General features: G+C 38.6%; 1 protein-coding gene and 1 non-coding gene across 2 annotated transcripts; both read right to left on the minus strand.

Moving 5' to 3' along the window:
* Positions 1 to 695: 695 nt before the first annotated feature.
* Positions 696 to 5,572, minus strand: LOC121296339 (programmed cell death protein 2-like). The gene is given in 8 exon segments (XM_041221772.1): positions 696 to 841; positions 1,296 to 1,450; positions 1,912 to 1,932; positions 1,934 to 2,020; positions 2,201 to 2,532; positions 3,774 to 3,843; positions 4,383 to 4,546; positions 5,334 to 5,572. Coding segments are annotated over 8 exon segments (1,074 nt in total). The 5' UTR covers positions 5,448 to 5,572; the 3' UTR covers positions 696 to 710.
* trnar-acg lies at positions 4,640 to 4,712 on the minus strand. Its single transcript has one exon. It is a non-coding gene; the product is annotated as a tRNA-Arg (tRNA).
* Positions 5,573 to 14,221: the final 8,649 nt, after the last annotated feature.

Genomic DNA, 14,221 nt, shown 5'->3' on the forward strand with positions numbered 1-14,221 from the left:
TTGGTTCCCAATGCCACGTCAACTTTTTTGTCCCTCAAAATAGAATAAAATGTTTATAGTCAGTACAATAAATAGCTTCTAGATACAGATACAAACAATACATCTCCTGGAAATCTGCTCCTCGGGTGCTGAGACGCCTTCCAGCAAGTGGCTTCTCTTGGTAATCTGCCAGTGGATTCACTGTACCCTCTGCATCATTGGGGCTAGTTTCAACTATCCAAGGAGAATGTGACTTTTACTTCAAAAAGGCTAAATGCATTTCCTTGAAATTATAATAAGTTATTATCCATTGTGTGAAACTGCGTTTAAAAACAACACCTTAACGCAAAACAATTGGAAAATATGCAGACTTTAACAGGAATAAAGGCCTGTTTTTCTTCTAGTGGAAGATAAATATTTATAAGGGAGATTACCTTTACCTAGTAACAGTAAACCACCACAGTTTACCAACTGGATCTCAAATGGGCACCTCAGTTACACTCAGGTTCAACTACTGTACAGTAAATGGCATTTCAAGACTTAGGTTTGGAGGGAAAACCCCAAAACATGCCACTCTCAGTACCCGTGGCCCTTGGGCACGGTAGGTTGGTTGAGCATTTTACAGCTACTCCATTGATAAGTCTATAGTTTCAATACACTCATTCTCCTTCCAACTTGTAGCCTCACACACTGAATGGTTTATTAAAACAGCACAACACAGTCCCCTTCTTTTATTTAAAGAGCTTCTGATCAGGGTCTGCCTGTACAAACAGGAACTCCTCCAACGGTGTCTGATTGCTGGGAGACCAGCAGCTTTTCTCACAGGTGTAAATTAAAACAGTCCCGAATTCCACTGTCAAACCTGAAAAGCGAAGACAAGAATCAGCATCTTAAATAGGCTGCAGCGCAGTACACAACACACATAGTGCAGATGGAGTGTTTGGTGTACATTTTTCAGATTTTGATAGTCCATGCAGATCATACACCCGTACAGTGTGGAAGCTCCAGAGTTTTACTATAAAAGCAGTGATAAAAAAAAAATCAGACATAAAACAAGAAGGACTAATACATCCAGATTTCTCCCACATTGCTAAAAAAGACGCACAGATCAACCAAAAAGTACAGGGTTTCTGTGGAACATTGCATTATGACATCAGAGGCCTTCCTTGAACACTTTCAGTTCACGTTCTCCATCTGTAGACCAAAGGGCACTCATTGACATACTGTGGTTTGAAACTCCTACACAAGAAGTCAGCATGGCGACTGTCTGATATTGTGCCGTTGACTTCATAAGTACATTTCTGAAAAACACCAACCGTCTGCGTTGATACTTTTGAGCATGCCGACCAAAGCAGGCATAATCTGAAACTCAAATCTTCTCAGGCTGCCACAGCTCCGACAACAAGGGACCATCTGCTTCATATTGGAGAGAGGGGCAGTGATAAACAAGGGCTGGCCATTCCGAGAATATCTGGGAAGGGAAAAGGTTTGCAGTGATCACATTTTCAAATTCACGTGGGTAGTTTCCTTTGATAAAATCGATTCACCTTTCCAAATATCTGCAGGTTTCTTTGCAAAGGACAGTACTGGCATGCCAAACTAGTGCACATTCAGTTAAATAAAAAAAAACATTGGGTGAAAATAGAAATGCTCAGCCTTTCAGGGCGCTTGGTACTGTCTTAAGCAGGGAGGCTGTCAACCGCCAGAAAAATGAGGTTGAAACAATCAATAAAAAAGTTTGTTTTAGAATATATGTAGTGCAGTATGCATCCCTGAAAACTAAAGCGTGGCATAGAAACATTAGTTGTAAGTTGTCATGCTTGTCTGTGCTTTCAATAAGATTTTACTGTGCTTTACCACACATTGCCACCAGTACGCCTTCACCCTGGTATACTGAAGTCGACTGTGGGATGCTGCGATTAAAAGAATTACCTCAACACCTGTTCTTGACAATGATATTTTTTTCATGAACTTGTGGAAGATTTCATCTCCATGTGTGGCTTTTGTTTTCTCATATTTTTCACTCTCTCCTTCATCACAGCTGAAAGCAGAAAATAACCAGAAACTGACTTGACCAAAACACAGACGCGCAAAAACAATTATAGGAATACGTACAGCACGATACAGTATATTTTGGATAAAAATCATAAGAATATCACATTTACAAGGCAACACAGCAGTGATATAGCACAAGTAGTGCATAAACCAATCACTTATTTACCTTATTAACTGTTGCACGTCAACCCCCTCTCTTCTCTGATACTCTTTCAGTAATCTCTGCGCATGGTCCATATCTGCATCGACACAGAACTCCCCCTCGTCCTCCACACTGATGTAGTAGGGCTGGAAGGTGGGTACAGGGCCCGGGAGGAGCAGCCCCTCTCCTGCAGGCACGGAGCTCTGGGTTTGCTCTTTCAGGCTAAGGCCTTGCAGCTGGCTCGTGAAGTCCATATCCATGGAGCTACTGGCTGGAGGAGCTGAAGATTCTGTCTCCTCGTCCATTCCCCAGTCGTCTGCTCCCTCACACCAGTCTCTGGTTGCCATGGTAGCCTCCTGGAATAAAAGAGGTGGTAAAGTGTTTATTTACCTGTCAGTGGCAATCTTTAACCCAGTAGGGCCTCCAATAAGGCCTCTCCTGGTATATTGGGGCACGTATTATTTTTGTGTTATTTAATGTTTAGTGAATTTAGTGGTGAGGTGAAATGGCAGATAGACACCATGGGAGGCTAACCCTCACAGCTCTGACTTCATCCTCACCTGAACACCCCCTACCTGGGCCCCAGTCAGATAAAAGGCTGGTGAATTAAGCTGCAGCACGACCTAGCCCCCTAATATAATGGACTTTTCCCCATACATTCTTATGCTGCTTTTGCAGATGTTTTTGTTTTACTCCAATACTAAAGTTTTAATTCCCTCTAACTAGCATTTACCTAAATTCATTGCGCAGCAAAAAAAAAAAAAAAAAAAAAAAAAAAAAAAAAAAAAAGCAAAAACTGGCCAGGCATAGCGTTAAATTACCTCTTTCCAAAAAGAAAAAATAAAAAAATAAACAAATCACATCTGTGACTAACCATTCACCTCACCATCTGCAGTGTATCCAAACAATAGGAAGAAGTTTCAACATGCTTAACAATTACAGTACTGTTATAGCAGTACTTAGACAAAGTTATACTGCTGTATATCAATCAATATTTTATATAGCACCTTTCATAGTGGACCACTATCACAAAGCGCTTTACAAGATACAGTAACAAGAAAATCCATAATACTTAAATGCAGAGAAAAGCATAATACACACTATACAGTAAAAAAAAAAGCATAATACATAGTACATAAATACAGTGGAAAGTGCATAATACATGAACTAGTAGCAGCAACACAGCAGCTAATAGCAGATACCAGGCTTAAAGGTCTTGGAAAACAAGACAACAGATGGGTCTTGAGAGTTGATTTAAAGCGAGCGACGGTGGGAGCATCACGTACCAAAGCTGGGAGAGAGTTCCAAAGAGTCTGAGCCATAAAGCTAATCTTGAAGTATATCTGATAATGTGTCATGGAGGATTTACTTGATTCGTTTCAATAATGGAAATAAGACTCCTGTTGCACAGCACTTTCACCCAGTCCAGGCTTTACTAAGGGGTTGATTAGTCACAGTGTATAGGTAACAAGCTCAGGGGTGCCTCATTAAACTCTAGTAAAACCAGGAACGGATCAGACTGCTATGTAATGAGTCTTATTTCCATCCCTGCATTTGATACTGACAATACATTACCCTTTTTAGCTTTTAACTGTACCTGGTTGGCTTTAGGTTCTTGTGCCTGTGTAGCTTCTGTTTCCAAACACTGGGAACGCAATACTGTCCAGCTACAGAGAAACAGAGGCATACCATTTCAGAAGTGGCAATGATAACTTCACAAGCAGTTTCCCCAGAGCCGGGCAAGCACTAACCTTGGAATACCAAATGTTACCTTAGTCAAGGATGGAAATAACACTTCTACCGCATAGCAGATTCACCCATTCCACAGTTTAATACAGGCTTGATTAGCCACAGAATATAGGTAACAAGCTCAGTAGTGTCTTCTTAAACTCATAGTAAAACTAGGAATGGAGCAAATTGCTATGCAATGGGAGTCATTTCTATTCTTGCTACAGTAGTACAAGTTCTTGTTGGGGCTTGTGAAACCAACTGTACATTTTTTACACATACAGACTGCTGCAATGCTATCTAGAGGCTTTTTTTTTTTTTTTTTTTTTTTTTTTTAAATCAAGTGAAACATGAATAAACTGTAAAACTGGGGTTTAAAAATAATGCAGTCTCCTACTTCCAAGGCAATATTACATAATGTACTGTTGTGTCAACTGAGTTTTTGTTGTGCATTTTGATTGACGTTATAATTACTCACCTTTCTGATTTTCCAAAACATTCTCTGCTAGGGCATGCAAAAACGTTTATGGTGCGATGATACGGGGACCCCTCCAGGGGGCAATATACTTGCACAACATGAACAAGGATGCCATTACAAATCGAGCAAGAAGGATAGCGCAGTGTCAATGATGGAAAGCAGTTCTGAAAAGAATATAAAAACAAACCAGAAAGCATTTGAATATTACATTTCACAGTAATTAAAAAATGCAAAATTACTTATTTAAAAAAGTGAGACGAGCCAGCCAGGAGTCGAACCTAGAATCTTCTGATCCGTAGTCAGACGCGTTATCCATTGCGCCACTGGCCCGCATAATGTTTCTCTTGTACCCGTACCTTATAGTAGTAACGAACTATACCATTATATAGAAATTTCAATTGAAATTCTCAATTGAAATTCGTCTTGCATACCTGTCATGTTCACCATATCGAAATTAACAATAATCGCCTAGAATGCGAAACCACGCAGAAATAAAAACAAGCTCGTACAGTAAGTAGCAACATGTATCTCGAGATAGGCCTTCCTTATAATATTACAGAAAATGTCACGTGTTTAGCTATTTAGGGGGTTGAAAACACATACAAACACACGTGTTTTTAATTCACTTTACGGGTGTAAGGCATGCGTTTATAGTGTCATCAATAATAGTTGCTTGAAACCGGGGACTTGATTTTGGAATTGCCCGGCTCTTATTAAACTCCTAACGCGGTTAGTATTCCCTTTAAACGTGAACAAAAGTTCGTCTAAGCCTAAATTACAGGACATAAGCATCATTTATTCAGGCTCCATCTTATTACTACTGGGCAAACACACAATTCTCAATTTTGAATACAGCAACTTAACGAATAAGTGTCCTTATGTATCTCTTCTTCCAGCACAGTTTTATACTAGCAGCGTGATTATTAGTATTTTAAAAGTATTTCCCCTTACCGGCAGTTCGCCAATTTTGCTGGTAAAACATGAAGACGAGCTTCTCTTAGCATCTATTTCAGCGTCTCGTGTTCCCAAAAGGACACATTCTAATCGACTCTCTTCTGCGGCCATTCTGTGGAGTAAAAGCCCGTCAGATAAAAACACGGATATTGCCTCTTCCAACAACCGTCCCTACTGTTTCAAGCGAATGGTTCTTATGCATTTCCCTCGGGTGCAGTACACATATTGTATTGACTACTCGTCCAAGTATTGCGCTTTCAGTGAACCCCAGTCCAGGACTTTATGCCAGTCGCATCCTTAATTTTTTAATTGAACAGTCCTGGTCATTTTTAAACAAGGAATTTATTGTTTAGTTGAACCAATGCTTAATTAAATTATTAAGGACACTGATGGAACAAGGTCCTGGATTCGAATTGACTTGAAGAGCTGCAAGCACCACACATAATTAATCGTTTAAAAAAGCATAGTACTATTACTTTACTACATGTTCGGTTCTGCTTTAACTCCTATCTAAACAATAGCTATAAAGGGTTATATTAGCTATAAAGGGTTATATTAAACGTATTTGGAGTAGGAGGTCTAAACAAATAATGATGTGAGCTTCAGCTAGGATTGGGGATATATTTTCCCTATAGGGTGAGCAATGCGGTTACTGCTGATTTTCTGGTACGGTAGGCCAACATCATGCAGGCAGTATTACATCACATACATTTTAGTTTTTCAATACTTTGCTTTTACCATGTACCGTAAATTACATAAGGCAATGGCTGACTCCTTCCACTTGGAACTTGGATTAAATGATTTCACAGCAGTTTAATAGTAAAATGTACAGCAACTGAATCACTGTTATTGCCATGAAACCATTGTGCTGTAGTATGTTGTAATCATGTCTGGGCTGTGCTGGTTGCACAATTTGGAGAGGAAAAAATAAAAATGAAATATTGCTGCTATTCGTTGTAATGATATTACTTTTAATAAGATCAAGAGCATTTGGCAAGGTGGGCTTTTTTTCTGTAAATTTGGAAAGCTTTGCCCTGTAGATGCAAGCTATACATATCATTTAAAAAATGACCAATACCAAAAACATGTGCAAACAGATTGTGTTTCTACAGTGTAAAATCTACACAAAAGCACTGTAAGCTACTGAAATTTAGGTGTAGGAATGATCAAATAAAGAGAAAACATTTAGTATTCTGTGTCTAGCAGAGTGGCAGAGCAAAAATGTGATGGATTGCAAACCATAATTATAAAATTCCCACATTCAAATTCTAGCTTTTAAAAAGTTAGAATATAGAATAAACTGCAGCAGTAGTTGAACAATAGCTAGATGGTTGTAATGTAACTTAACCATTTGGAGCCTGGCATTATTCAGTTGGAATAAACATTGTAAAGCTATACTGCTCCCTGTTGGCTTTAGAAGTGAATTTAGAAGTGGACTTTACTGATGTTTTACCCCTTGACAGCAGTCACTACATTAGCACCAACATCACAAAGAAGGAAAACAGCCGTGCTTCCATTCATTTATTACTCAACACAAATTAATTCTGTATATGTTTAAATATATGATTCTGCCTTGTATGTGCTCAGCTGCCAGCAGACTAATTTACAAGTCACTGAGCTCTCCCCTTTCTTCATGAGGTTCATTATTTTGTTGAGAAATTATGTTTGTTGAAAAGTTCATGATGTCTCCCTTGAGCTTCTTCCTGCTCTTTTGCTCCAAACCGAGGGCCATGTATTCTTCATTCTTGTCATAAGCTGGCCAGTGCACCAACCCATCCCCATTGGGGGTCCTGAAGTTCAAACATGCATAAAACTAACGTCACTGAGCAGGTCGTGTAGCAATGCTTGGCAACCCTGCTCCAGGTTTGGTTTCCACGAGGTACATTTGTATTGCATAAAGCACTGATGAGCATAGCACAGAACAATTACTGTAACAAACCGATTTAAACTGAGCAGCTGTCTGCAAGTGCTGGCTTGCATGAAAACCACTGATATAGGGCATACAGTGCTGTGAAAAAGTATTTGCCCCCTGTCTGATTTTCTGCATTTTTGCATATTGACACTGAATGTTATCAGATCTTCAACCAAAATCTATTATTAGATAAAAGGGACCCTGAGTGAACAAATTACACAACATTTTGATACTTATTTAATTTATTTAGTAAAGAAAATTATGCAATACCCAATGCCCCCGTGTGAAAAAGTAATCGCCCCCTTAGACTCAATAACTGGTTACGTCACCTTTAGCAGCAATAACTGCAACCAAATGCTTCCTGTAGTTATTGATCAGTCTCTCACAACGGCGTGGAGGAATTTTGGCCCACTGCTTCAACTCAGTGACATTTGTGGGTTTTCGAGCATAAACTGTTGGTTTCAGGTCCTGCCACCACATCTTAATGGGGTTTAGGTCTAGACTTTGACTAGGCCATTCCGAAACTTAAAAATTTCTCGTTCTTCAACCATTCTGATGTAGACTTGCTTATGTGTTTCAGATCATTGTCTTGTTGCATGACCCAGCAACGCTTCAGCTTCAGCTCACGGATGGATGGCCTGACATTCTCCTGTAGAATTCTCTGATACAGAGCAGAATTCATGGTTCCTTCAATAATGGCAAGTCGTCCAGGTCCTGATGCAGCAAAGCATCCCCAAATCATGACACTACCACCACCATGCTTGACCGTTGGTATGAGGTTCTTACTGTGGAATGCAGTGTTTGGTTTTCACAAGACACGGGGCCCATGTTGGCCAGAAAGTTCCACTTTTGACTCATCTGTCCATAGAATATTGTTCCAGAACTCTTGAGGATCATCCAGGTGCTTTTTGGCAAACAAGCATTCATGTTCTTAATGAGCAGTGGTTTCTGCCTTGCTACTCTGCCATGAATCCCATTTTTGCCCAGTGTCTTTCTGATGGTGGAGTCATGAACACTGACCTTAGCTGAGGCAAGAGAGGCTTGCAGATCCCTGGATGTTGTTCTAGGATTCTTTGTGACTTCCTGGACGATTTTACGTCTTGCTCTTGGAGAGATTTTGGCAGGACGTCCACTTCTGGGAAGATTCACTACTGTCCCAAACTTTCTCAATTTGGACAATATGGCTCTGACTGTGGTTTGGTGGAGCCCCAGAGCCTTAGAAATGGCTTTTTAACCCTGTCCAGACTGATAGGCATCAACAACTTTTTTCCAGAGGTCTTCAGGAATTTCTTTTGATCATGGCATGATGTGCCTCTAGAACCTGTGTGCTGACAACTTCACTCTGATGGTAAGGGCCAAAGTTAGTCAGATGTATATTGGACAGGGCTGGCCCAAATCAGGCCTGATTGTTAACCAAAGTATTCAAACAGCTTTTCATATCTGAAGATTGCATGTTTGATTACCTTGCACACCAAACAAATGAAAGAAGCACCAAACTTTGGTGTCATTTTTTTCTCTCAGACTCCCTCTATATACTACTACAACCCACAAAAAAATCTGACCAAATTCAGTGTGAAAAATGTACAAAAATGCATAAAATCAGACATGGGGAAAATACTTTTTCACGGCACTGTATGGTTACAAAATAGTTTGTACTTGTTATGAAACAGATGCAGTTTCCCCACAATTACAATTAGTTCACACTAAAATTTGATTCCTTAGTCTGTTTCAGTACATTCATACAGTCTTTATTGTTCTAGAAGCAAAACAAAAAGCATATTCTATTTTTATAGAGCGATACAATCAGTGACAAATTTCCTAGTTGAATATCAGAAAATAATGAATTGGCTTAGAACACTTTAGTTTGCAAAAGCAAAAAGCAAAAAAATTGTAGACTATATATTTTAAAATAACTGTGGGACACCACACCTTGAAGATTCTTTAAATACAGAACAGTCTGTCTGGCAATGTAAAAATCTCTTACCCATTTCTAGAAAAATTAGCTCTGCATAGCTTCATTTCCTCCTCAGTTAGGGCTGTTGGAAAAAAGGTGTGTTTTTAGCACTGTTTCTTACTGACTGTAAAAGTGCTGGCAGATATCACTGACAAAAAAATGAAGTTTGTTATTTTCTGCCTACATGAGCAGGGGTCTAATCCATTGATCTAAACAGTGGTGGATCTGAGTACCTCCAATTAAACAGGGTGTATCATGGTTGTGAAAATCAAATATTTAACAGTGCAGGTATTTCAAAACTCTGGGATGCTCCTGCTTGAATTGTTTAGTGGGTGGCTGAGGCAATGTGATGGCCCTTTCTATTATTTCTGTATTTGTGTTGTTTATTATTATTATTATTATTATTATTTTACAACTATACTTGTGTGCGGACAGATGAAAGCCGTTTGACGTTACTGTTTATTATTTGTGGCTGGCAAAAAGCTAGCATTATTGTTATTATTACTTCCTTATCCTTAAACAAACACAGGAAAATGTGGCTGGAGCCTTGATAAGATAACTGATTGATCAATGGGTAGTTAAGACTCCAGCCTCAGGACAGAACAGGACCACCTTAGCCTATTGCTGGGAGAGTTATGAGGAGAAGAAAATTGAGAATGAATGCTATCAGTCAGTGAACAAGGTACTTGTGTGCTTAAGTAAATGTGATTGTTAGAGTTTATTTTGGTTTGGCCAGACAGCCCTTTTCTTTGTGTGGTTTTGTTCAAACTGTTTATTTTGGTATTTTTGTATTTATTAAATACGAGTGCGTTTGATTGGCTATTGTAATTCTTAAATTTGCATATCTCCCAGAAACCCTCTGTTCATTGCATTCAGCTACCACAACCGTTAAATTATACTACGACTACCACTACTACTACTACTAATAATGCAAGGTTGTTTGCAAGCAGCTCATTGTGTTACGTACAGTTTCATGAAAGAAAATGTCTCATGCATTAAATGTTGCTGTTAAACTTCAGCATCGTCAGTTGGTTAACCGTGCCTTCTTTCATAGATTGACATTGATCTGTAAAAACATGGTTATAAGAAAAAACACTTCTTTCAGCGTCTACAGAATTGGTAACAACTATGAGATATATTTTAGCCTTTTGTGTTAAATTGAGAAATAATTCTTCAGCTTTAATCCAAAATTTATTCAAAGTCATTCTTCTGCTGTTTTGTTTTGCATGTAGTAGGTATTTGTCCATTTCTGATTTACAGTCAGCATCAAATCCTGGAACAGAATATAATGGGAGGGCTTCCAGATCGGAACTACACACTTGTTGTGGGTTGAATATCCTCACTGCCATCAGAAAGTTAGGACCTGGTTGAAAAAAACATGGTTTCTTTTTGCATTGATCCGGATTGTAGTAATTGGTCAGTTTTTCAGAAAAGTTGTGGAAGGTTTTTACACCTAATTTGTTTATTGAGGCGTCCGTGCTATGTACCTCTTGTGCCATTGCTCGGTATGTATTTGTTAATTCTGCAATTTTGTTATTTGTTTGATGGACTGTCACTTCACGGCTTTCTTTCATTCTTTCACTGAATCAGATCCATCAATCCCTTGGCATGCGTCGCAACTAGGGAGAGTTGAGATTTTAAACTCTGCACATCTTGTTGATTTCATTTTTCACTTTGAAATTATGGACTTTTTTTTGTGTTGATCAGTGGCAAAAACTCCTAATTAAATCCATTTTGATTCCATGTTGTAACACAATAAAATGTGGAAAAGTCCAAGGGGGTGAATACTTTTGAGAGCCACTGCATATATATATATATATATATATATATATATATATATATATATATATATATATATATATATATATATATATAATTACTATATTAATGTTTTAATCTTTTTTAACCATAGGCTTTTTTTCTCCTGCCATTTCAAGAAAACGTACAGGATCTGTACTTTACTCAATGGTGCCTGATTCCACCTCTACCCTGAATTACTTCTTTGATTCAGTGTGACTGCTGTCAACTCTGATTATTTAGTGACACTTGACCTGGAGGAGATTTGTTCATCTTCTATTAGTACCCTGAAATAAACAATAGCATCACATTTCATTTTTGACTACTGTCTTACCTTTTTATGATGTTTGCAATGGAGTGAATCTCCCTTCAATTACTTTTTTATTTTCTGATAAGACTGTGTTCAGGTGCTTTCACCCGAGGTCAGGAGCTAGTCTCCTGTTCCACATGCCTGCCAAGGACATATGTAAAATAAAGCAGATCAGCCACCCTGCTGGACATGATGGAACGGTGGGCACTGTCTTCATTGTTTTACATTCTTACACCGTAATTGCGGTAGCTTGCTGTCTTTTATTGTAGATGTTACACTGTAGTGACACACATCTATTTTTAAAATAGTGAAATGAGTCACATTAGGCATTCATTGCGTTTCTTGGTGTGGGAGGTTTTACAGATTAGAGCTTATCTTGACTAGTGCTAATCAGGGCTGTTGAAGCAGCTGAGAAGCTATTGGCAAGAATAAATGTTGCTGTGAGTTGCGTCTTTCCACTGCACATTCGCTTCATGAAAATAATTTGTTAGTTTGTTGTAAACTGTTGTGAAAGTACTGGTTCCAAACACATGAGACCACAAACCTTATTATTTTAAACAAGGTTTTAACATTGATCTGAAGTAGTGTCCCGAGTGGCTCGTCCGCTAGAAGCGTAGCGGCGTGGTGTGCAGGGTGAGTCATACAGTGCAGGTTCACATCCTGGCTGTACGAAGCAGTTGGACTTCACTTGGGATTCCAAAGGGAATGGCTCTGGTGCTCGCGTGGGTTTGCAAAACCATCATGGACAGTTTCTCCTCATCGCACTACAGCAAACTTTGCTGGCCAGGTGCCTGCCCAGTGAGCTCTGTGCGGACACCTGTAGGGCTGGCCTTTGTCCTCCAGAGGTCGGTAGCTTGCTGACATCCGTTCTTGAGCTCTTGGTCGTGGGATCAGAGGATGCACACTAAGCCATCAGTTCTCCTGAGCTGTGAAGAGAACTGCTGCAGTAAGGGTTAAAATGATTGGACATTTCAAATTGAAGAGAAAGTCAGGGATAAACTAATTAGGGTGAAAATAGATGACAAATGTGAGATTGGCTTCGTGGAATAAACAACTTAAAAGAATGTAGAATTAACAATTCCAGTGAATCTTGTCCTATGGGTGTTGTCCTCATTTGATAACGTCATTTACAAAGGCACATTCCAATGCTGTTCTTCTAGATCTTTGCCGTTACACTCAGTCAGAATCACTGCTAAGAAGAGATGTGTTTCCGACAGGTATACTAACTGAGGAGGAAATGAAGCTGTGCAGGGTAAAAATGGCTTACTGGGCTAATTTTGCCAGAAACAGATAAGAACTCTTATATTGTTACATTCAATATTTAAAGACTCTTAAAGGTGTGGTGTCCTACATAGTTTAAATAAAAATGTTTAATAGTAATATTGTCACTCTTTTAGTTTTTATAACAGTTTTATTCACTCCATGTGCTGCACAAAAATCAAATTGTATGATGCCCAATAAATGATTTACATATGAACAGATGCTTGATTGGTCATTTATTTTCATTTCACATCGATGTTCTATGCAATGACTTGCCCCCTGGTGGTGAAAACATCAGAACTTAAAAAAATAAAATAAAAATTGCTTCTTTACCATTGCTCCCAGGTGGCAGTATAGCATCACAATGTGTACCGCCTCTAAAAATTTCAGACTTTAAATATGGATGTTACAGTTCCCTTTCTATGTATTATTCAAATGATACAGTATTGTATTTCAACACTGTAAATAACCAATACCTTTACATTAACAGAGGGAAATGACAGGTCAGCACCCCTGATTGCACACAGTCAGATTAGATCACTGCATATCTATGGATTTTTTGGACCCTGTGGGATATACTGCTCAGGAAGTGAATGCTGCAGCTGCAGCACTTAATGTTGCATTGCATACTGAGCTACGAAACACGGGGCTGACAACAGAGCATTGAGTAGAATGAAAGATTACCAAGCCAGTGGAAAAAATGTTAACATTGTTTAATGTCTATAAACAGTTTACACAAATCAGATTTCACATTGCTTAACAAAAAGATGAATAGGGTGTGCAAATAATTTCTTCAGACATCTTAATGATATGATCCTTTTACACCTCTGTAAACTTATAGTATAACATGCAACGTCAGGGTTTGAACAAAAAATCTGAAATGCCTGCCTTAACACTGCTGTGTAACAGTTCACAATGTATAATGTATATTCACATCACTGTTGTTAACACCCCTCTCTTAAAATTACATTAGTTTTCCTAAACCTTCAAGGGATTGAAAGATGCCAACATTTTCATTTCAGCAACATCAAGTACCACACTATCGCAGATATCTGCATCAAAACCTGTCACTGTGGCTGCAAATTATGCCACTCATTATTGGAAGCAGCTGGTTGTTTAATGAGAGGAAAGAAGACATTGAAGGGGTGGGGCAACTTCACTCTCTGGGTGAAATGACCTATGAAGGGCTACCTAAAGCATGCTTTATTTAACCTAGGATGGTACCAGATGTACATTATATTACAAATCATATTTATCAGACACAATGTTTTAAATATTTTAATTGTTTTTTTTTATTTTATTGAGAACTGATAAAGCATACTTGAAAGCTCCCTGAAATTCTAGTGTAAAACTGATACAACCTCGTAATACTTTTATATAGACATGTAAATACATATCAAGGGTTGAACGGGATTACATAACCGATGCAGTTGCTAAAATAAACTTCAAGACTTAAAAGGGGAAGCTAGCCTTGCTACAATAGCTCCAAAAAGTGTCAATATCTTGTTTTTTTTAGACATTGTGTTTATTTTTGGCCAGTATGTAAATTATATCCTTCATCATTTTTCCTTGACACATTGACGCTAGGCGTTTCACGTTTAGAAGGCTTTAATGTTTGCTACGTGTTGCAATAGGATGTCAAGGGTTCTTAA

Source organism: Polyodon spathula, chromosome 21 (genome assembly GCF_017654505.1).
Source record: "Polyodon spathula isolate WHYD16114869_AA chromosome 21, ASM1765450v1, whole genome shotgun sequence".
NCBI classification, from domain to species: Eukaryota; Metazoa; Chordata; class Actinopteri; order Acipenseriformes; family Polyodontidae; genus Polyodon; species Polyodon spathula.